This window comes from Neodiprion fabricii, chromosome 6 (assembly GCF_021155785.1).
Source record: "Neodiprion fabricii isolate iyNeoFabr1 chromosome 6, iyNeoFabr1.1, whole genome shotgun sequence".
In the NCBI taxonomy this organism is placed as follows: domain Eukaryota; kingdom Metazoa; phylum Arthropoda; class Insecta; order Hymenoptera; family Diprionidae; genus Neodiprion; species Neodiprion fabricii.
In genome coordinates this window covers 11710711-11733505 of record NC_060244.1, presented here as the reverse complement: position 1 = coordinate 11733505, position 22795 = coordinate 11710711, and the positions used below count along the sequence as shown (strand labels likewise).

The 22795-nt window shown below is 41.8% G+C and overlaps 1 protein-coding gene across 15 annotated transcripts in view; it reads right to left on the bottom strand.

The window, feature by feature from the left end:
- The window catches only part of LOC124184492 (ephrin type-A receptor 4), a 156845-nt gene that overhangs the window by 49326 nt on the left and 84724 nt on the right, over nucleotides 1–22795 (bottom strand). For all 15 annotated transcript variants that reach the window (XM_046574238.1, XM_046574243.1, XM_046574239.1 and 12 more), the window contains exon 3: nucleotides 11469–11548. In XM_046574238.1, coding sequence (XP_046430194.1) covers nucleotides 11469–11548 — 80 coding nt within the window. The remainder of the gene's footprint in view (nucleotides 1–11468; nucleotides 11549–22795) is intronic.

Genomic DNA, 22795 nt, shown 5'->3' with positions numbered 1-22795 from the left:
TTATTGTTAGTGCGCACGACAACGATACTTGTTTATGGAAGCATTTGGTAACAGTGTTGTTGGAAAACTCTATTTATTGCGTTTTTCCACAATTTTTATACCAAGCGTGTTCTTTTTTTCCTCATGTAATAGCTACGCGATATATATCCTTCACGATGATCTGACACAAACAAACAACAAACCACGTTTCTTATTTGTTCGTTACTCGCCAAAGTGATACTGTAACTTATGCATTGGCGAGTGTTCTGTCCTTGCTGTTCTTGACAAAATAACAAAAGAATTCTGAGTAGATTATCAAGTAATAACCAAAAACTTCAAAATCTCGTTGAGTCTATACGTACAGTATAATGTTATGCAGATACGGCACTAAGGCACGAGGAGGTGAGATGAACTTTTACAAGACAGTTTGTCCATTTTGTTCTCGCAGAAGTTCGCGTATTTCGAATATCTCGTCTTGTCTGAAAAGGTTTCCATCAAATATCTTTGTTAATAACTCTAGGTATTTTCCGACCTGCAGCTCATTTCACCTGAGAGGAAATGAACAATTATGATTAGTTAATGGGGGAAAAACCCTAGCGGTCCGCAACACCGTGTATATACCTATATACATATAGACATTCATGTAGACATATACATATATGTGTATCAAAGAATCGACTTTTTTTCCAAAATTAAGGTCGAAAATGTTGTTCAAAGTGACGAAAAAAAGATACTGTCCAAGTTTCAACTCTTAACATTAATATTTAGAGATGCCTCACTGCAATGTTCCTTAGATAACATTGGAAATTTTTTTTTAACTTTGAAATTTTATAACTCGTCAACGCAATATCGTGATGATAAAACCAGAACGTATTTTCGTAGGGAATTGAACACCCCACGAAAAAAGTCTACAATCATTTTATGATACATCTACTCTTTCAAAAGTTATCCAAGGTCAAAGGTCAACATAGGACCTTGAAAAACTTTTGAAACAGTAGATTTATCGTAAAATGATAGGAGACCGTTTTTGTTAAGTGTTCAATTCCCTAGAAAAATACATTATTGTCTTATCAGTACACTAACGCGTTGACGAGTTACAAATTCCAAATAAAAAAAAAAAAAAAACTTCCCGAATTATCTAATTGGGAAATAGAAGATAATCGCGATGAGCCACCTTTAAATATTTATATTAAGAGCTGAAACTTGGACAGAATCTTTTTTTCGTCATTTCGAACAATATATTCGACTTGAATTTTGAAAACAAATCATCGATATTTTTATACAGTCTATTATATATATATATATATATATATATATATATATATATATATATATATATATATATAATATTCTTTATTATACATTCTAAGAAGAATTGAGAAGACAGATACTTGTAACAAGTTTAAATGAGAAAAGTTGATGGTGATTTTAGAGAAGCTCGCCACGCCTCTCACATCCTTTCTCTGTCTCTCTCTCTTTCTCTCTCTCTCTGCCAACTGTTCGTGCTTTACTTTAGAGCAACAATCGGATCTTTTATTTGTTGCTATGTCAAAACCAGCTCTACCTCAGCGAAGATTTATTCAAACTGAACCTTGTATCCCACTTTTTTGGAGAAAAGAAAGATTCGTGGGACGAGAAGAAAGAAAAAGATTTCCAACCAGTCATAACTGCACATTGTATTTTTCGTTAAAGACAATAGGCTGGTGTTTTCCTTTTTTTTATTGTACGTTTCGAAAGATAGTATTCAAGTTTAATTCTTAACTGTTTTTCGATTTTAAAAATTTCGAAATTCATCAGTTATTTCCAATTTTAGACTACCGACTAGTAGCGTCACAATACCGTAACCTTACAATGAAGCTTGAGCCCCTGTAACATGTTCATTTTAGAATGTGTGATCAGAAGGTATAAAAATACAATGATAGTTACGTGTGACCTATCAATTTCGATGATAAATTAGACAAAAAAATTTTAGTGGGCGATGCCATTTTTACCCGCTTAGCATAATTGTAATGATGAAATTTTAGAAAATGTCTACCATCTAGAGACGCTGTTAAGAATTAATTTGTATCTTTTAAAAATACAATAAGGACAGAGAAAAGAGAAAACTGTGTCCTGTAAAATTGGAATTACAAGAAACAATTAATGTTGTTTTGTTTCTTTCTTTGTTCCAAGTCACTCCGGAACGAACTTTTAGAAACACATCAACGTTATTCAAGAGTCTCTTATTATCCCTCTTTCGCTTTCTCGGCCAGATAATAAGGCAGATAAGACGTTAGGCCGGAGAGTGAATTGATTGCGTCTTCTTTTGAATACTTTATTTCCTCGTTAAGACGAATAAATAATTAGGCAAGTGTTGGCCTCCACCTCTCCTGCCTCCTCCTCCTTGTCCTCCTGAGCGTCGCTCCGTGGAGCACCCCCTACTCCGAAAGAGCAAAGCAAAGCGATGCACTAATTTAACAAATAAATTCATGAAGCCTGTACACATATAACGCGCGAGGAGCTCTGATTTCAAAATTAAATCTTAAACAGATGGAATTCGGCCCACACGCAGACACGCGCTTCTCCTCCTTCTTGAGCTCGAGCGGCGAGTCGTCCAACCGCCAACTAAAATATATCCCTCAGTTAAAACGCTATCAGTTCTAATAAGCGATAATTTATATCGCCTGTGAAACGAGACGAAACAAATAACTGACTTGCCGAGTGCGGCGGGCGGCTTGTTCGCTGTCACGTAGACGCGGAATGCACGCCACATATTCACATACGGGATATAGGATGAGATGATCTGTGCGCGCTGCGATCGAAAAAAGATATCTTTGGCTCGATAATTCATAATCGTTATTCTTTTCTGGCATGCTTATATGGTATATGTAGGTACCTATAAGATTGCGTTATTGACTCGTCTTCGAGCTGGTCTGGTACAGAATCCAGACCGTTCGTATCAACTCCGGCACTCTGCATCCCCCCGGAGCCGACATAGCTCCATGAATTTGCTCCGTCATAAATTATCACCGTTCCGCCGTTTTTTCCCCATATCCTTTTACCCTCGCTCGCCGTTTTTCATTTATATTACAAACTGATATCGCGCCTGACCCATACTCATATAACGTGAAATCCCCCTCAGACGCTTGAAAAATATAACACTTGTCAACGTTGTTCCAGTTGGCGTGTGATCCCTGGAACGCAGGAGGGGTTCACCAACAGTTTTCAACTCGGCCAGATATCTGTAAACATCTCGGTCAGAAATCTCTTGAATTCACTCAATGCCCCTGTGAAGTCGCTTGATCCGCGGGAAATCATGTGAGGTATTGCCAAGTCGTGCAGTACAGAATACCACGGGGAATCGTTCGAAGACGTGTATTTGAGACTATTTGGTTCGCATGAAATATGCCTACTCACGTGGGATTATGTGCGGTAATGCGAATTTGTTTCAAATCGTGTATAAAAGTCACGTTGACTCGAATGTTTTCAACTATTGAACCGTATCTCTGAAGTTCATTCAAGTCCTATAATCCAGTCGTAATATGACATGCTCATTAAATACGGGAAAGACTTGCGAACGTAATCCTAGTGATGAGAGTTACTATCGTAGGACTCATGAGTCGACATTCGAATCAAAAACTTTTCCATAAAAATTGCGGACAACTTTTATACGGTCGATTTGTGAATGGTTTTATATCCACTGTTGAATACAAAGATGAGTGATTCTTTTCGTAATTCCACAATACACAATGCCGAAAACGTGTGACAAAACGTAGACAGTCGTTATTGTTTGAAGCATAAAATCCTTTCAGCAAGCAGTACCTACTTATGTTTCTACACAAAAGTATGAAACATTTTCGAGATACAATCTCATAAGACATATACACGAAGGGACCATTCTGAAAAAGCCGCATACAAACACCCGATTACACGTAGGAGATGTGGAATAAAGATTGAGACATGTTCAAAAACATGACGGGCGCTATGAAAAGCCTTCGTCACTATTCAGTGACAGGTTCGTTGAATGACCTCCTAACATTATCAAATCTGCCTTATTATTCGAATGCGGGAAAAATCTTCGGAGTAGAGCGAGGGAGTGAGTCAATTTCAAAGAGACGCAAGAAGACTCTTTGTCACTAAATTGAGTCAGAGTGAACAAATGACGACCGAAACGAAGAGGAAACTAATGAGGATTGACGGAATTTCTGCACATTTCTTCGTTTTCACTTTATTGACTATATATAAAACACCATCGTTTTATGCGTGTAAAATAACATTGAAGTTCAATCATATCGATCAAAATACTTCAACGCCATTTCTGGTATCCGGAAAGAGTTTCAGAACACTTAATCGCGACGTAAAACGATTTAAAACAGAGTAAACAACAGGTACGTATGAAAAATGCGATATACTTCAAGTCGATGAATGACACGTCCTACTTGTGCAAATATAACCCGCGTTTAGATGGTAAAATTATTTGTTCTACCCTTTCATAACGGAATATACTCCCATACATACATATAACAATCACGTACGTAACAATGTGTTGATTTATCCTGGAAACGGTGGTTCCGTGGGTGAAAGAATGGATGAGAATGCAGATGAAAAATGGATGGTGATATATGTACATAAGCGCACTGACGAGGCGGTGGGAGGTACGGCGAATAAGAAGTCTGCGCATCTGTACGATTCCCATTAGAATTCGGTACGCGGGCGGTTTAAGCTAACGAGAGGGAATGGGAATGCATCTCGCGGTAGTCATGGTAACCGGAACGTGACCGCATTGCCCATGGGATAAAGGGAGGCAGACGGGGGACGGGCTCACGTTCCGTCTGTACACAGCGAGGGGGGGAAGGGAGGCCAAAGGCAACCTGGGAGCAGAGTGCGAGGGGCAATCCAGGGGTCCTGAGGCTGAGGCCGCGGGGGGTACCGGACAGAGAAGGACGACGCGATAAGAGAACTCCCAGATAACTGGATAGAAGAGAAGCCCGGTTGTGCAGGTGGAACCGGAGGGTGGTTAAACCAACCGTGGTGGCCGCCGGGGGAATACCCGGGGCACAAACTCCCTCTTCCTTAACCATATAATACCGTCTTACATCGACGGAACGGATCCCGGTAGATCGAGGAGCTGACGCTAAGTTAACTTGCGAGAAAAGTTTCGCATCAATTGGCGGCGATGCCGCCAAACCGTCATGCGGAATACGTTGCGAGGCAGCTAGTCGCCAAGACCAGACCAGAGGAAAAACAAGACGAATAAGGGGCAGGGAGGAAGGGTATTTTCTTCAAAGAGAAAATTGCAGGATGCGCGGAGGCCGGGGCTCACTCTTCTTATCGCACCGTGACGAACATTTCTATTTCTCAAAGGGGAAGATAATATAATATTATATATATTACTTCTGCATTTCTCCAGAGTGTACGTATATATGTAGAGTGCGTGAGAGAGAGAGACTTGAACCTTATCAAACCAAGCGCGTCAAGACGTGCCTCGACCCAATACGTACGACAGGGTTGGTAACGACTTTGGACCTCTTCGGAAATTAAAAACGTCGCACGTAAGCTGCGGGGGGAGAGATAAATATCATTGGGCGAAGAAGAACATTCAAATAAAAAAGAGAAACGCCGTGCAAGGGGTGATAAAAACGAAAGAGGAAAAACACGGGCGTGTGTACACGACTGTAGAGAGTAGGAAGAAAACAGAAAGAAAAGGAAGCAAAGGAGGTAAGAAATAAAAAGAGAAGAGTAAAAAAGTAAAAACTGACGTGGAAGAAAAGAGGGCCATTTGCCAGGTCATTTTAAATCAATCGTCAACAGACCCCCACCCCCCTGCCCGAAGCTCCATGGTCGTAGGAATGACGCACAAAAACGGGCGGACGTAAAAAATGTCCCATAAAAAATAAAGCGTAAAATATTACCGGGAAAGGATTATGGCGGCTTCAGCTGCCACCAAAGACACCGTCGCAAGGATAGACACGGAATCCTCGGGGATCAGACATCAATCCTTGTGGCTCGAAGGCGGATTTGTTGCGAATGAACGTTACGGGGATGGTGGATGTGGCCTTTTATGCCCAAGAGAAATAGCCAAGGAAATAACACTCGACCTGCAGACGTCGTTCCTCAATCGCGAACTTTGTGTTCAAAGCTATCGACGCGACGGTCGGAGGTCAATTTCTTTTTGCTTCTCCCTGTTTCGCTTTCTTCCTTTTTATCTTTTCTTTGGCTGTCAATGTTTACCTCGTAAGCAGAAGTATATTTTAAATTTCGAATCAGATATTGCAATTCGATTTACGCACAGTAAACCACTCTTATTAGTTTATGCATTATTATATCCATGCATGATATCAAACCTACGATAAGTCAATTCGATGGCTTGAACGTCGGGACACCGAAGATGTCGACGTCGTAACCAAAGCGGATTCAACTGGACATCTGCGTAAAACTCAAATAAAATGCTTCCCATTTTTTCGCTCTTCTGTTTTGATACACCATTTTTTCACGGGAAAAAAAACTGACGCCGAGAATTCAACGCTTTCGCTGTACCGTTAACGATGCGAAACGAGGCGCAAGTCTTCTGGACGCAACATGCATCATAAATAGGCAAGGAAAATGTTTTTTCGTTGAAAATAAAGTTGCAAAAAAAGAGAGAGAATATAAAAAATTTCGAACCGCTGTATACTAACATTTGTACGACAGAGGTACGCAATTTTATAATGCATGGACCGCGAAAAACAAATTCAGACAAGCCAAGAGATGGAGTAATAAAATGAAAATTCGAAACCCTGACTGAGATAATCCGTTCGTCGAAAAATTTCGTCCTGAAAAATACCCACCCAGGTGTGTGTAGGTAAAAGCTTTTCGAAAAAGATCGAAACACGTTTGAATATGTGTCGATCAATATCGAGGGAGACAACGAAAAAAGGGCCAAAGGATTATAAATAAATCCTAACCTAACTCAACCTGAACACGTTCGGGTCAGATTTATTTTGACACGATCGACAATAGTGCTAGGGGAGCCACGCCGAGCGCCATTGTCCAAGTGTTTGCAGTGTAACTCATCTATTTCCCGGGGATTAATAAAGCTTTGCACAGCCGTTCACCACAGCGGCAACACCAGCTGGAACAGAAACAGGAGCTTCGGCTTGCTGCAGCATCGAACAACCAACTATCGCTAGGACGAAAATTCTTCTTACAGCGTAGGTAAAGAGAAAATGCGCAAAAATTGGAATGCCAAAGTCAATTTTACGGGTATTCGGGTTGAAAAATGCTAATCTTTAACGGGATTAAAGAACCTCTGATCATGTCCTTATAAGTTCGACACAGAGGTCCTGAATATGTACATTGAAGTGCAACAGCAATGGCTGAAGAATAAAAGCCCATCGTTTCTACGAATTGAATCATAAACCGTTGCTCACGTTTTCAAATTCCATAGGTATACACACAAGCGAGTATGCCTATATATCGGGGGAGACGATCTTTCCCACAGAGAAGACTGTGACTGTAAGTTGGTAAAAAATTCCTGACCAGTCCTCCCCGAGAAGGCATGCATTCTCGTACCTACACGCGGAATTAATCTTTTGTTTTTAAGAACTTTCGGGAATTAATAATGCCCGGTATGTGATCTGGTTGGCGAGCGTCCGTCCCGTCCCGTTTCGTCGTATCGTGAAAACGTATGGCAGTAGAGCCAGGAACTGAAGAAGAACTGTCGGTTTGCGTGCGCGTACCAAACAAACTATCGTGCTCACATAATTCCATCTGCGTGCACACGTCTATGCCTACACACATGCGAGGATAGTACGTATTCTCTCTGCATGCCGGTCACATATTACAAATGTTTCTAGTTTTAGACTCGCGTAGTAATTTCAAGACCAGATCCAAGAAGATGTATACCCCGATTCTATGCAGCGACGTAGATCGGAATTGGGGAAGGACTCTTCTTCTTCACGGGAGATGAAACTTGCAGATAAGATCTGTGCCACGCGTGTCTTCTTGGGGTTCCCAACTTCAAAGGTCCATCTTCTGGGTAAAACTAATGCCTACTCACTATGTACTCCTCATCTGTACCGACCCCGTGTTACTTTACCCCTCCTCGTCCATGCGATTCCTTCCATCATACTTGATACGCTCATTTTCTTCAGATCATTCACGCACAGAATCAGTCTCCGACTCAAATAAGAGTGTGAAGATTTTGCAATTTACATGATGTTGCAGAGCTCATGATTTTGCATAATGATTTCACTACACCTGTGATCGTTTCGTTCATCACGGCATGGGCTCAAGTCTGGTTACTTGATTGTTTGTTTTATTCAAGAGATGGCGGAACGTTTTTAATGATGATGAGTGAAACTTGAGAATGATGAAGAAGATTATAAGAGTCTGAAACGTCACGCTCGAAGATCGGAGAGAAGGAGTATTAATGGGCCGAATCCGCGTCTGTGTAGCGGCAGACCCCACATTTCTATTTAAAAAGATCAGCTTTAATTCCGCACGACGAGATCTCTACTTTCAGATAGATAACGCGTTGCCAGCAGTTCCCAAATATAGCTAGGGTCCCACCACCATCATACCCCGCTGATCCCTAATCGTGACCGACGTTCCGGGAATACCAGCAAAAGCAAATAATGGGTTAATTGTTTGGAGAACGCGTTTCAAAGTAGTTTGTTTGAAATTAGACTGATCGTCCAGCTGTTGAAAAAGAATTTTCAGGTACCATTTCAGCGCGGAGTGTTCAACAGATTTATCATCTGAGCTATGCGAAGATGGAACACGAGACTTGTGAGACGTCCAACACTTCCGAGGTAATTTTTTTATAATTATTTCAATTACGAAGGAACCGACAATTTCCAAAATTCTTAACACAATTGTGCAATAATAAATATAAGAAAAAGGGCACGAAAAACAGTTTGTATGTGAGTATCAGAACAAGCGGTAGACATTTATTGGTGTAGAAGTATACAATGGGTGTATTTATAATGTAGAACGCCCAAAGACTTTGGGATGAGAAGTTGGTCCAAAGGGGAAGTTTCGGTGATTAGTTGAGCCCCCTTTGTGTGAGTTCTGACCCCATCTTCCTACTACGGGCTTCTCTGGTGGTAGGACCTCTGCACCAACCTTCATCGGTTTGTTCAAATACTCCAGAGTAATTCTGTTTGGCTTGTTTGCCCTGACGCAGTTCCGCCCTTGGGCACTGTATATTAATAACTTTGTATCTTGACGGAGAAATTTATTGCATTAGGTACGTTAGATTAATCCGAAGAAAAGCTCGAGTTACCTCTCTGCCGGTAGTCGACTCGTTTTCACTACTTCCCGATATTATCCTTAAAAGATGATTTTAAGCGAAAGATACAGATACATTTCCCGCTATTTTCCGGCTATTTAAACTTTAAACCTCGAATCTGATTCCTCTCTGAATACATAAGGCCTATGGCGGATTAAAATTATTTTTAAGTCATGCTTGACGATATGAACGGTATGGAATCAAACACGGAACAGGAATTAAAATAGAAATAAAATTCGATACATTTTATTAAGGAAAAAGTTATGACTTTGTTTTAATAATATTACCTCAATAACGCTAGCTTACAAGGTTGCAGTGAAGAATAATATTCTCTCTATATATTTTTGTCCAGTCTTCGACGCAAGTTTCCAAGTAATGCAATCCACTGGCAGCTCATGTACATACATTAAAATCGGTATGCTATCACGACGAGTCTTCTTTGTTAACTTTGTTGAACAAAAATGTCATCACATGGAATAAATGTTCTCTTCAATTGTTAGTCAAAACAAAACACACTGTAGATCTTGAAATACTCTTTACTTCGCAGAATTAATTCAGACTAAAATAGCATGCTCCACACACAGGAATGAGAAACGTGACCCTGTAAATTTGTGTGACTTCTCGGAATCATCAAGCTTGTGAGGATTTTTAAAAATCCTTGCCATACGGGAAACGGAGCGACGAGACAGGATGAATAATGCGAAGGACCGTAGGGTCTAAAACACAGAGGATTCTTCGGACACTCCGACACAATGCAATTTCCCGGGGCCACAGTGTATATTAACTGTCAAAACGAACAAGTGGTACCACCGACAAATTCCCTCCGCGCGAAGAGCTCAAAACCATCAGAGAAGAGGAAGAGGATGAGAATGAGGAAAGGTACGCGTCGTATATATCGGTATATATCGGGCAGAGGTCCGACGCATACGTGAGCCCCCGCTGGTCAGGGCGAAGCGAGCATTGGGCGCCATGTTTGTTTTTCAATTGTTGAGCGCACAGCGGGTTGCCAGACAGGTTTAAATCAGCCTTGTGCCCAGTTCACGGACGCGAGACTGCCGTTGCTCTTTTGCTGCTGCCGTCGTTCCTGCTGCATCTACCCCGTTGATGATGATGATGGCGATGGTGATGCGGATGCGGATGACGGTGTCGATGAGTCTGAACGACGGATCCTCGTTCTCGTTCTCGTCCCGGTACTCTTTCCTTCAGCGAAGTCGACTAACAAATTGCTTTTTGTTTGAACGAACAAATTAGAGAGCAGTCGGCACAGGAACAGCGCTGCCGGTGTTGCTGGTAAAGCATCAATGGCTATGTCCCGACGAAACGGCCTTCGTCCGCGTTAGGGTAGATTTTTCAAATATGTAGGTCGTTAGTGTGGTAGCGCTAATCGAAAATGGTGACGGCGTTTGAAAAGCGCTTTAAACTTGTGTTGATTTTCGTTGCTACCTAAGGTATACAATGTACCATGTTTAATGTTGTAACGCCGGATGCTACCACCGCAGCACCGCATAGTTATACACGCCAACGATACACGACCACTGTACAATACATGGTGCTGGGTACCTGCGTATGTATAAGAAAATTGTAACGCACGAATCTGGCAGTAGCTCCACACCACCGGCGCACGAGATGAGCAAATAGAGAAAACAGTCTACTATGCAGGGATCGAGGAATTCGTGGTCATAATTTAACCAGCAAATATACCGTCTGTTCCCCCCGGTACGAGATAAGTCACCGTGCGGTTGAAATCTCGTAAGAAACATTTTGTTGCAAATGCCGAGGAAGCAACGGGATTGGGTATGGCCTTCACAGTAAAATGAACCTCACACTGTCCTCCAGGATCACATCAGGTGTCAATTGTATTCAAATAGAGAACGGATTAGACCTTTATCGGCCTTTTGTCAGCCAGCACAATCATTCGAATATCGATGTAAAAATCTGGACACCGACACCAATGGTTATTTAAAACACTATCCAAACTCACAATCAGATGTATTGCTATTATACGAATGCAATACGGGTGATTTTATGTTGTAACGTTCATTCTCAGTTCTACTAAACCCAACGCCGAGAGTCAATTTCAGCTCCGTGATCAAATCATGTCGTGTGAAATCCGGAAATTTCAGTCTAGGACCTCCATACAACTGCGGCAACCTGTGTCGACGCGAATGTCTGTTGAATTTGAAGGGTAATGCATAAGCGAGGATCGTGCAGTTACTAGTTGTATCCTAAATGTACTTACACCCGGAGTGCTGGCCTGAGCGCCGTAAGGATACCGGGTCCAATCGAGACGTCCTTCTGTCGTAGTGTCCAGCAAGACAACTGCAATCACAAAACAGAAAGATATGAGTGAAATTGGTCTTTATCTCGCCGTGATGAATTGCTTTCGACGGTTATGTCCCAAGTAAAACGTTAATAATATTAAAGTTATTATAACGCTATTGCAATTATTGTTGCTATTATCATACATAATAACTGTTGTTCACACTGCGCTCCGAGATTCCCAGGGTACCATGTCCTGATCCGACTTCATCCTACGGAGCGTTACGTACCTTTTTACATGTATATTATACGTACGCCTACGCCTTACCTGCTTCAGGACTGCGTAAGTATCTGTGCACCCAACTTGACCTCACCTAACCTAATCTGACCTTTCATATATGTAACCCTTGCTTGAACCGCTACTTCCTATACATTGATACATGTACTTGTCATACTTGTGCGCTTAGATATTTAGAATTTCAAATTTGGGCGTCTTTCGCAAATAAAAGAATGTACTCGTATTAAAACCGGTACCATAGTGCTACACAAAACTAGTTCTGGTCATTTTGGAGATCATTTCATCAACGGGGTACAGATTGATGCACATATGCAAGTCCTACCTTTATTCGGTTGATTCGTACAATTCATCGTGGATTTCAAATACTGGAAATAGAACAATTTAAGTGACCAAGAAATTGATGTTGACGCTTGGAAATAAAACATTTTCCATATAGTTTTCATAATATCCCGAGCTCCTTGTTAAATATGGATATGGAATATTCCTAAGTAAATAAAATTAGAAAAGCTCAACTTTTTGTGGGAGAACTGTGCAGGGATTTATAGAATAAAATGATTTTTTCATGCCCACAGAACATATCCTTTTTCAGCTATGGGCACAAGCTGGATTATAGGTTACGCCGAAGCAGAACCCTTCTCAGAATCTGTCTCAGAACTTTTTACATCGCATATCAAACCTTAGGAAAAGAACTCTTCAGAAAATAAATTTACAAGGCATTTGTCTTGACATACTTTGTATGTACCAACGAGTATTAAGACGAGAGCATGAATCCTCGTTTACGAAAGAATGATCACATCAAGTTACCAATTTTTCATCAGTACCAAAAATCACATACGTCATCTTATTTTTTTCTATTTCTTCATCACATCAAAATGGTTTCAGCATGTTTCTTTTTGTACGTATTCTTTTATTGCCACTCTTAAAGTTCACTACACACAGGACAATAAAGTACACCGGTCCTGCCATCTGATACTGGAAAACAAGACAAGACAAATAAAATTAATATAAGAGGATGAGAGTTGTTATTTTCACTGGGACTCTGGATAATAATTTCGAAACGCCAGGTGTCCCACCTGCCCCCGCTACCCCAAGTCGTACCGTGCCTAATTGCCCCATAGACTTTGGGTAATATCCCCCCCATCTCCAGCAAGTATGCCTACACATACAGATAACGATTTCTCCATAGCCGATCCGCACCTGTACCTAATACATAGGTATTATACACATAATAAAGCAGTAAGTTACACGCCATTCGTTCAGGGAAATGTTCACAGCTATGTTCAGTGCGTAGGTGTGCTCGAAAGTTTCTCACCCCACAGATGGTGACAGCCTGCAGTACCGTGCCGAGTGGAACCCATATATATATATATATATATATGTGTATGTGTATATATGTATGTATGTATATATATATATATAAATGTGTGTGTGTGTGGGAGAAACAGAGAGGGAGAGAGAGAGAGAGAGAGAGCGGGGAGCGGGGGGAAGGAGGGAGGTAGAGCGGGTCGAGGGTCGGTCTATAGGTAGGAAAAACCACGTGACGCCCTCGGAGAACTGGTCTCCCTTTTACGACGTTTAAACAATGCCTAGGTAGGGTAAAAGCTGCCTATTATCAATTCCGAGAAATTTTTGTATATTGATTTCGCATGTGAGTGATCCCGCATCGCGGACCCCGGAGAAAACTCGCCGGGTGCTTTCAAGAATGATGGGAAGCTTTTGAGCTGAAAATAGAAGAAACCGACACATAATGACCGACCTCATCACGCCCGACAACTTCACTATAAAAACGTAGTTACATTGACGCAATGTTAAATTGATCATTCGTCACAACGTGTGCACGGTTGGAGTAATTGCTTCATGTGTTTATATATCACTGGCGTGGACAAGCTGGCTGAAATAGCATTTGCTCCCGCTTGTCGTACACAAATTCAGTTACAAAATTTAAGATCCTCTCAGACTAAATTCTAATATTCGAGCAGATCTTTGTGACGGTACATACGTTTAGGAGACAAGCTACCTTTTATTTTTTCAATGAGATCAACGGAATTCTATCACACTTTTACGACGTAAAGTATGCAGAAATATTTAGAATTTTTGACGTGACAACGTCTTAAATTAGGTTGCGGCTGGGAGTCACTTATGAAAAAGTGTAACGCCCGGTAACGTTACGATGAGTCACCGAACGAGAGAGAGGCCCGCCGAATGCCTTGCGTCTCTCTCCCACTCAACTATGATCGGTCTGCCGCGCGCGCAGCACTAGAGAATTAGGCGCATTGAATCGGCGCATGCTTGTGTCTCTGTCTTTGTCTTTCTGCAGGATATTGGAATGTTGCTATTGCAAGGACTCGGTCCGTACATTCACAACAGCCAGTACGTGCCACCGTTCGTGCAAGTTGATTCTAGTATACCGATTCTTCTGTGTGGTGATTTTAACAAAAACGTAAAGCCTGACAACTCGTTTCTTAATTTCATGAAAAATACGTATAATCTTGATTGCGTATCAAACGTTTCTAAGTCAACTACGTTAAAAGGAACAACTATCGACTTGACTTTCGCAAGACACATTACAGCAGAAACACTTCCTTTCATTTCATATTTCTCCTATCATCGTCCTATCCTCAACAAAATCACTCAAATAGGAATTAGTTAAGTTTGAGTTTACATGTACAATGTTTTAGTAAACAAAATATATTTCTATAGTTAAAATTTGTGCAATTCTTATTTTCATTCAATTCCTTGTTCCTATTGTGCAATTTAATTATATTCATATCAATAAATATTCTACCGAGAAAAAGACGTTGTCATGTAAAATCTTCGCCCGTAAAACCGACTTTACAGGCAACCATTTTTTTTAAAATGTTAATTGAATGCTTAAGCTCGATATTGATATAGATGTCTCTAAAGATGACATGACCGCTTGAGTACAGTCGATTAAAATCAATATAGAGATTTCGTACTCTTTTGTTGCTAATTTGCTGCCGAAATCCCGATTTTGTTACCCCAGCCGTTTCGGCAGAATTAAGGGCGATGCCTAGGTTGAAAACCATTGTCATCGCCACGAGTAACAAATAAAGAAAAATATAAAAACAGTATTTTGATTGCCATTGAGCTGCTTGAATTTCACGTCAGAATACATTTCAAATTACCAACCTCAGCTTTGAAAATTACCGCCGGTGTAGTAGAAATACAAAATTACGCGAGATATCCCTTATTTCAGATACTGAGGGTGGTTTTCAGCATTGGTTAGCATCGCCCTTGAATCCACCGAAACGGCTGTTGTAACAAAATTGGGACTTCAGCAACAAATTAGCAACAAGAGAATTCTTTTCGAATTTCACGTTATCTTCTTCGGTTAGTAGTTTTCATTCCATATTACCGGCTACTTGTAATTAGTTGATCTTACCGTAGGTAAGCCGGTGGCTTAATGCTTCTAATTGGGACAACTATTAATTCGACAAAATTACCTACGTCCATAGTCGAATTGATAAAATTCTACCTTAATAAAACTTTGAACCACTTTCCGATTTCGTTTCATTCATGGATCCCGTGCAACGTATAAAATACATGCTACAAAAAAGACCGACATTTAGAATTGCATTGTACACATTGAATAAAACGCGATGCCTTTTAGTTGGAAATGCCGGTATACATGATGGCTGGAACCTGTGGGATAACATTTGGTGCTGCCTAAAGAAAGACAAACATTTTCAACTCATGAGTAGACTAAGTCCATCAATTTCAAAGCCTCTAAATAAATATTTTGTTACTAAAAATCTTGTTTCTTGTAATTTGATATCTGCGGTGCGGCGTATAGAGTGTTACATCAGACAATATTGGGTTTTAACATTCTTGAGTATAATATTTTAATTTCCCAGATAACATCGTGTAATCTCTACCAAGTGGTGCGACGGACCCTAATGCGAAGAAAAAAGCCAAGTCTGAAGCCAAGTCGTGATGAGATTCTCTAGCAAATTTATTACGTTTCTGATTAACAAAAAGTAAGACCAACTAAAGCTTTAGTCTTAGCAAATTTGATCAAATTCACTCGAAGGTCTCAGTGAGCGTATACTATTTTATCAATTTTTTTCTTTCTCTCATAACTTTGTACAAGTATAAATACAGAGATCACGATACCATCTTCCGGAGCGATTGTGAAGGAAAAAATAAAAATCTAATACCTAATATTTCCCGACATAATATTGTATGCCTATATATACGAGCTATCAAATGACAAGTATAAAAGAGTAGAAAAGGAATTAGTAAGAAAATACTTACTTACTCGTAGGTATATGGAATTAACGTTTTTAGTCCACTCCCAGCGAGTTAAAAGTGTTTGTCTTTCTTAAGGCAGTACTAAATGTCATCCTATAGACCGTAGTACTCGAACCCTCGCCTAGGGACGTTTTTAACTAAAAGGCATCAATCACGGAGTTAATGTACGCCATCAGCGACATTTTCAAAACTCTGTCCCGAGTCTGTTCCTTCGGAGCCAACCGATACAGCGCACAGAAAAAAAATGTTGCCTCATACGGAGAGATTCATAAGCCGTGGAGATGCGGTGAACGTATACATACCGTGTATCGAAGATATCGCGCCAAATACACTACGAGTTGAGCATTTTTGATTCACGCACGACAAAAGATCCGTTTACTGCTTTCAAAATTTTGGAAACGGAAGAGGTTACGATTCAGTATAACGTCCTATAAACCAAGAGAATATAACAATCCTACACTCAATTTTTGTTCATTTGTAAGTACCTAATCCTACCTTCCATCCAAGCCGTGTCTTGTCCACGTATTTTTGCAGCGTTAAAATAAAAAATTCCTCGTATTATGCTGGCTTGTTCTACCGTGTACACGCGTACCTGCATTACACTTACGCACGGAGTCACAGGTACCCGGAGGACGTACGAAGCAGCAAGAGCGTGCGAGACATTGCAGGGAGGGTATAGGATAAGAGGTATAGATCGAAACCCCTTCCGGCTCTACGTGCGCGAAAGAGTTTCGAGGGTGCGAGTAGGTGCAGGGTTGCTCTGCGCCGCCCCTTCTACACGCGTACGCGCTCCTCTATTACACTTGTGGATCCCAGGCTCACGTGTGCGTACATTAGCGTGATCTGAAAAATCCACACACAGGGTGATTCAGGTATTAATCGAAACTATTCGAGGGTAGATAGCATTCACCAGAATTTGTGCAGAGTGCGATGAACTTTTGGACGACGATCGTTTCGAGGGAATCATAGATTTCAAGACTCAGTACCTTCAATTTAGCTTTGATCACACAAAATTTAGGCCTAATCGTCGGGGAAGTGGTTTACGGTGTTGAACTATTCTACAAGTTTCAGCTACTTTTATCTTCGTCACATCAGGCACTCAGCTTGGCTGTAGGCACATTCAATTATCATGAAACGTTGCAAGCTGAAACGTACTTCTGTGAAACAATTTTTACGGTCAATTAGAAAATTCGGCGTCATTAGATCAATATCACGACATTCTCAGATGGACACAAAATTTTGGTCTACATATACCTGAGAGTCGACAATCCATAATTTTTCCACACAGTGTAACCGAATCTTCTTTTCGTCACATCCGAGTCCAGAATTTACCCTGTTTTCGCAATATCAGTCGAGTCATACCTGAACCACCTTGTATATTTCACACGCACGGAACGTAAAGAGAACGGGGAGGTTCGAGCAGGTGTGACGTCACGGACATCCATGCGGCAACTCGTTCCTCCCCCCTCCTTTTCGCTTCGTCTGGTCTAGTCTCCTCTCTTACTCTCTTGGCCATTGTTGGGCTGGCGGGGGCGTCGCGACGTTACGCGCGGCGCCAAAATACAGCTGCGATTCCGGCACGAGAGGAGCGTCGTCGTCGTCGTCTGCCGCTGCTGCGACGACGACGAGCCTAGAGAGTGTCTCGATGTTCAGAGGCGTGCGAGCGTTGAGCGCTCCTAGTAGATATCGACCGCTCGCCGAGCATGTGGGGTAGGTGCGCCTATGTGTACCGGGTGCCTAGCCGTGCCCCGTGTGTAACGTCGGTCTCGCACGACTTCGCCACCCTTATCCGACCCGCCCCGCACCCTCCATCCCTCCCTCGTCGACGCCGCCGTCGTCTCTTTCCTTTCCCTGACAAACTATACGCGACGCTCTCGTGGATCCGCGGCTCCCTTCGCAATTCCCAGGCTCGTAATCAAACCGAGAGTTGACGGTATAGACGTATAAATTACAATGCGCTAGGCGTAGGTATTGATGGATCCGCGTTAACTTATCCATCCAATCGAGAAGTGATAACCGTGCGCCGCACAATCTGATACATTTTCAAACGCGTTGATTCCCTTTCTATAACTCGTCGGTCCGATATATGGAATGAAATATTTCGCAACGGTTCATCCGAATTCATTTACGCCGTGATTTCACTCAATTTTCATACGGATATTCGGACTTCCTACGTGCAGCTACTTTATACACCTTAAATTTCGCCAGTCAGCGCTGGTGTCAACGGGTTTCTCATGGTTGGATTGGATTAGGTTCTCAGTTCAAGTGCAAGCCCGATACATTTATCGGAATTCAAAATTAAAACTGTCGAATAAGCTTTGTTCTAAGTACACGACGTTCGGGAAGTAGGAATCCGTTTTTCACTTTTTAACGGCAATTATAACTTTTACGTCGTCCGTAAACTGTATAATAATACTATATCTTTCCGCCATGTTCAAATGAGAGAGTAAACATTATGCTGTACAAATGAAAATTGAGAGCCAATGATTAAATGTAAATATTGTAAATAATATTCTTCATATATTAACAAATAAGCATTCAAATCTATGAAACAATCACCAGACGGCGTTTTTGCATTTCAGTTTTTTCCAACTATCATTCAAATTTCGTTTTATCTACTTCTCTTTTTGACGAAATTTTCCAAAGACAGATAATGATAATTCGCTAAGTGCAAAGTTTATTATACGAGTTGATAAATTGGATAAAATCGTTTTTTTTTTTTTTTGGTCGATAGAACTGCTGAATGGTTCCTATTCACGACCCTTTTTGTTTTATTATTTCTCTAATAAATACCCTGGTATATCGAAAGTGATCGAAAGGTTCCAATTTTGTAGAGATTTTTCTCGTTGTTCAAATACAAGACGCAAAAGACCATCCAAATTGTCATGGTCCTTTTCATTCACAGGATGTTTTGTTTCAATGCTGCTTCCTTTTTAGTATGTTATATATTGTTTAAAACTCTTTTCTTTGTGGCAGATGCTACTCGTTGAAAAAAAAAAAATGACTGCGCTTTGCCGAACTGCAAGGCATTCGACGTCGCTCGCATCCTACCACAAGGGGCCTGGCAAAGTCTGATTTCATGAAAATTAGCGATGTTCGAATGGTATCAAGGTCAATGACACGTCGCCTTCGGGGTCGCGGGACATGAGGTGTACGACGCGTTTTGTTGCCCACCTGACAAATTGAAAGACACAACCGGTTGAGCGGCGGCCGCGGCGGCGGCAGTACAGCAACAGCGAGGGTTTTCGAGTAGGTAGGTAGGTAGGTAGGTAGGTAGGCACCTCAGCGCGAGAGGACATGTGTACATAGGAGAAATACGTGTGCGATGCACGTGTGCAGACGAAGTGGATGTAGAATTGTCTCCTCAACGCCGCATCATATGTGCAGAGGTGGAGGAGAAGAGACACATATTTACGTAGATCCATAAGTGGGGTTGCATCATGTACCCTGCGAGTCGTCCGAACGCCCCTCTCAAAAGGGATATAAGAACCCCGAGGACCGGGGGTCAAATTTGTCGCGCGTTCCGACGATCAACGCCGCATACTTGCACCGGGTGTAAAATATATATTATACACACGGCGCTGCAGGAACAGTTTTAGGGCCAAAATAAAATTGAGTATGTACGTATGTATATATATATATACGCTTTATAGGTATTCACGCGTCGTACATGTGGGCCCGAGCTGATCTTTGCGGGTCTTCGATACGAGGTGATGGTGCAGCCTGCAGGTTCCTTGGTGGTCCCGGAGGCGACGGGACAGGACAACCGTCACCGGTCTGTGTCGGACACGCGTGTCCCTCGGAAACGCAGCTTCGTGCGACTGCTCACGCCCTTTTCTCTCGACTTCGCCGGAGAAGAGAGAGAATGAAATAAAATAAGTCTCCTCCATCTATGTGTGAAAGAAAGAAATAAAGAAAGACGAGAGAACGAGAGGCGCGAGGGAAGCGTGGAAGGGAGAAGGACGACGCGGGTTGGAAGGTGTTGGTGCGCTTACCCACACCGTCACACCCCTCGCGACACGCTCCAAATTTGAAATTTAAATTTCGAACGACGTACGTCCCACGGGCCGCGGCGCAGCTTCGCCGTCGTGCGTTACCGTTGCTGCAGGCGTGCCGACGGAGGGAGAGGAGCTGGATGTTTTATACGTGCGGTGGGAGAAGAGGAGCTGATGCTGCATGGAATAGGAGGAAATTGTTTCCGCCGGGTTTCAGGAACAGTAAATATATATTATAACCGTGGAACCGGCGCTTGCTTGCCGTTCGAGGAGAGGAAGAGGAAGAGGAAAAGGAAGAAGAAGAAGAAGAAGAAGAAGAAGAAGAAGAAGAAGAAGAAGAAGAAGAAGAAACCGATGTAATTTCAAACAGTTTGTTCAGAATTCTCAAAACGTTTTTATATACGTTACATGCCTGTGTCTCGTGCACACCGCGGGATTCAGGTGCATGGCGGGGTGGGGATGGAAGTACATGTGTCCAAATACACGAATGCACACCCGTATAAATATGTACTTTATACACGAAAGCGACTCGACTCGCGCGTCGTAGATACATCGGGTTGTACAAGATTGTAAAGATGGAATCACTATTCCGTGTTCGAACGAGGATCTTCCTTAATTGTAGGTAGGTATACTTCTATCGTGAAACGCAGCGATCAACGAATATCGCCGCATGGAGTTTCCGTCGCACGAGGTGTTTACTCAACGGACAACGCCCCAGTCTTTCACTGTACTTCAGGTATCAGGGATTACTGGAAAGAGACAATTTCTCTTGTGGGGCTCGGATTTTTGGTGCTTCGATTATACTTGCTATTATTTTCGCTCCATTTTTCTTCCTCTCTCCGCTGCTACCTTCCTCTTTATCCCTCGCGAGGGTAACGATGAAACAAAAATTGGAGACCTTTGGGTAAAATGGGACTAAGGAGTGCTGAAAAGTTGCAACGACGATTCGAAATTGCTTTCGTTCATTCCCAAGAATTTTAGCAACAAAATATCTGATCCCACTTTTGTCTCGCTCTCTTGTAGGGGAATTTCGAAAATTAGTAACGAATCGTCGACATTAAAGATCAATTATTCCATAGCCATAAACCTCTAGCACTAAGAAAAATCCAATTCAATAATACTTTATCATTCGCATCGCGGTACAATCCCAAGGTAACTATATTACAACTTCTTTGATTGATTTTCTTCCAACATTTTCGGAACTATCAAGGTTTCCCTTGCCTACAGCAGATAACCTGTCGAAAATATTTCCTTCAAGATCTCCGAAACGTAAACAATTGGAATAAAATAGGTTATTTCTAACTCTTTTGCTCATAACGATTCGGCAGATCCAGCTAAACATTTATATGATTCATTTCGCGATTTCGAGAATGAACGAGTCAAAGATATTGAAAAATGTTAAACGCTTTATTTTTAGTATAGAAATGAAATGTGTCGAGAAGTTTCTTCGAAACTTCGACAGTTACAAACGAAAGAAAACGATTATAGCATCTACGTATGGAACCATGTTTCCTTATATCCGAACAATTATGCGCAAGCGAAAAAATCTCGAAGCATGCTTTCCATAACTTCAAACTTTCCGAAAAGGTGTCAATTACGTCTGCGCACGTTATGTGCACAATACTTATGGGATTGAGGCATGTGCGTTCGGATTTACGAAGGTACGAGCAAGAATAAAGGAAACTGTGGGTGCAGCGCACAAACAAAGTACTCGTGAATTCACACATACGCTCGCGTGTACGCGGTGGCGAATATCGCGTTTCATTATCCATCGAATGCACAGACGGTATAGAACCGTAGACCATGGATTACGGTGAATCCGTGGAAAGGGAGACGCGGTGGCAAAAATATTCAACGAAACTTTGCATCATGCAGGGAATTGAAACGTCGTACAGAGTTTCGCGTGCATACGCTATTGAAAGTACCTCACGCCTAGGTATCGCCACCCCCGAGTACTCGAGACAGAAGTTTACCCGATAAGAAAGATTTAAAAAATGGAACAAGGGGGGGAAAAAAAACTGTAAGCGAAGACTGAATACTTAAATACTCGAGTCCCGAATGGTCCTTGCAGCGCGTGCATGCATGACGGGTTGTGTGTATCCGACGTGCGTGCACGCAATGCAATATACACCCATCCATACGTACGGGGGCCATTCGAGTTGATAATTTTTTCTCTCGCCTCGTATAATCACAGGCTGCCTTCACTCAAAGGTCGGCATGTTTATTTCTGCTTTAATTTTCCATAAAGATTAAAGACCCCGGTCTCGAGTACGGCGTTTAGCACTTTGTGTTGTGTAAGTTCGTTGACGCGCGTGTACGTATCGCACACGCATCACGGACGTGCGCGTATATCCACAACCGAGGAGAAAAAAATTCTTACGGCGGGTTATTATGTGGGGTGCGAAGCTTGGAACGAGACGAGCCCCGGAGGAATGGGAAGAGAAGAGATGAGAAGAGAAGCGAAGGAAAGGGAAACGAAGCGTCGTGACGTGGAGAGACGAGATATGCAGAAAAGGAAACCCGACTGACGGACGTACAAATAAACTTTTGCTTCGAGAAAAATTGACCGAGTATCATTTACACGTTTCTTTTTTCGTGCTCCTGTGCAAGATTAATTATTTACATCTTTCTTTTTTTTATTATTATTAATAATATTATTATTCACGGGGGTCGCTTTTTCCAATACGAAACAAAAATTCTTCTACGGGGCTCTTAAAGTTTCAAACCAACTAGAAGACTACC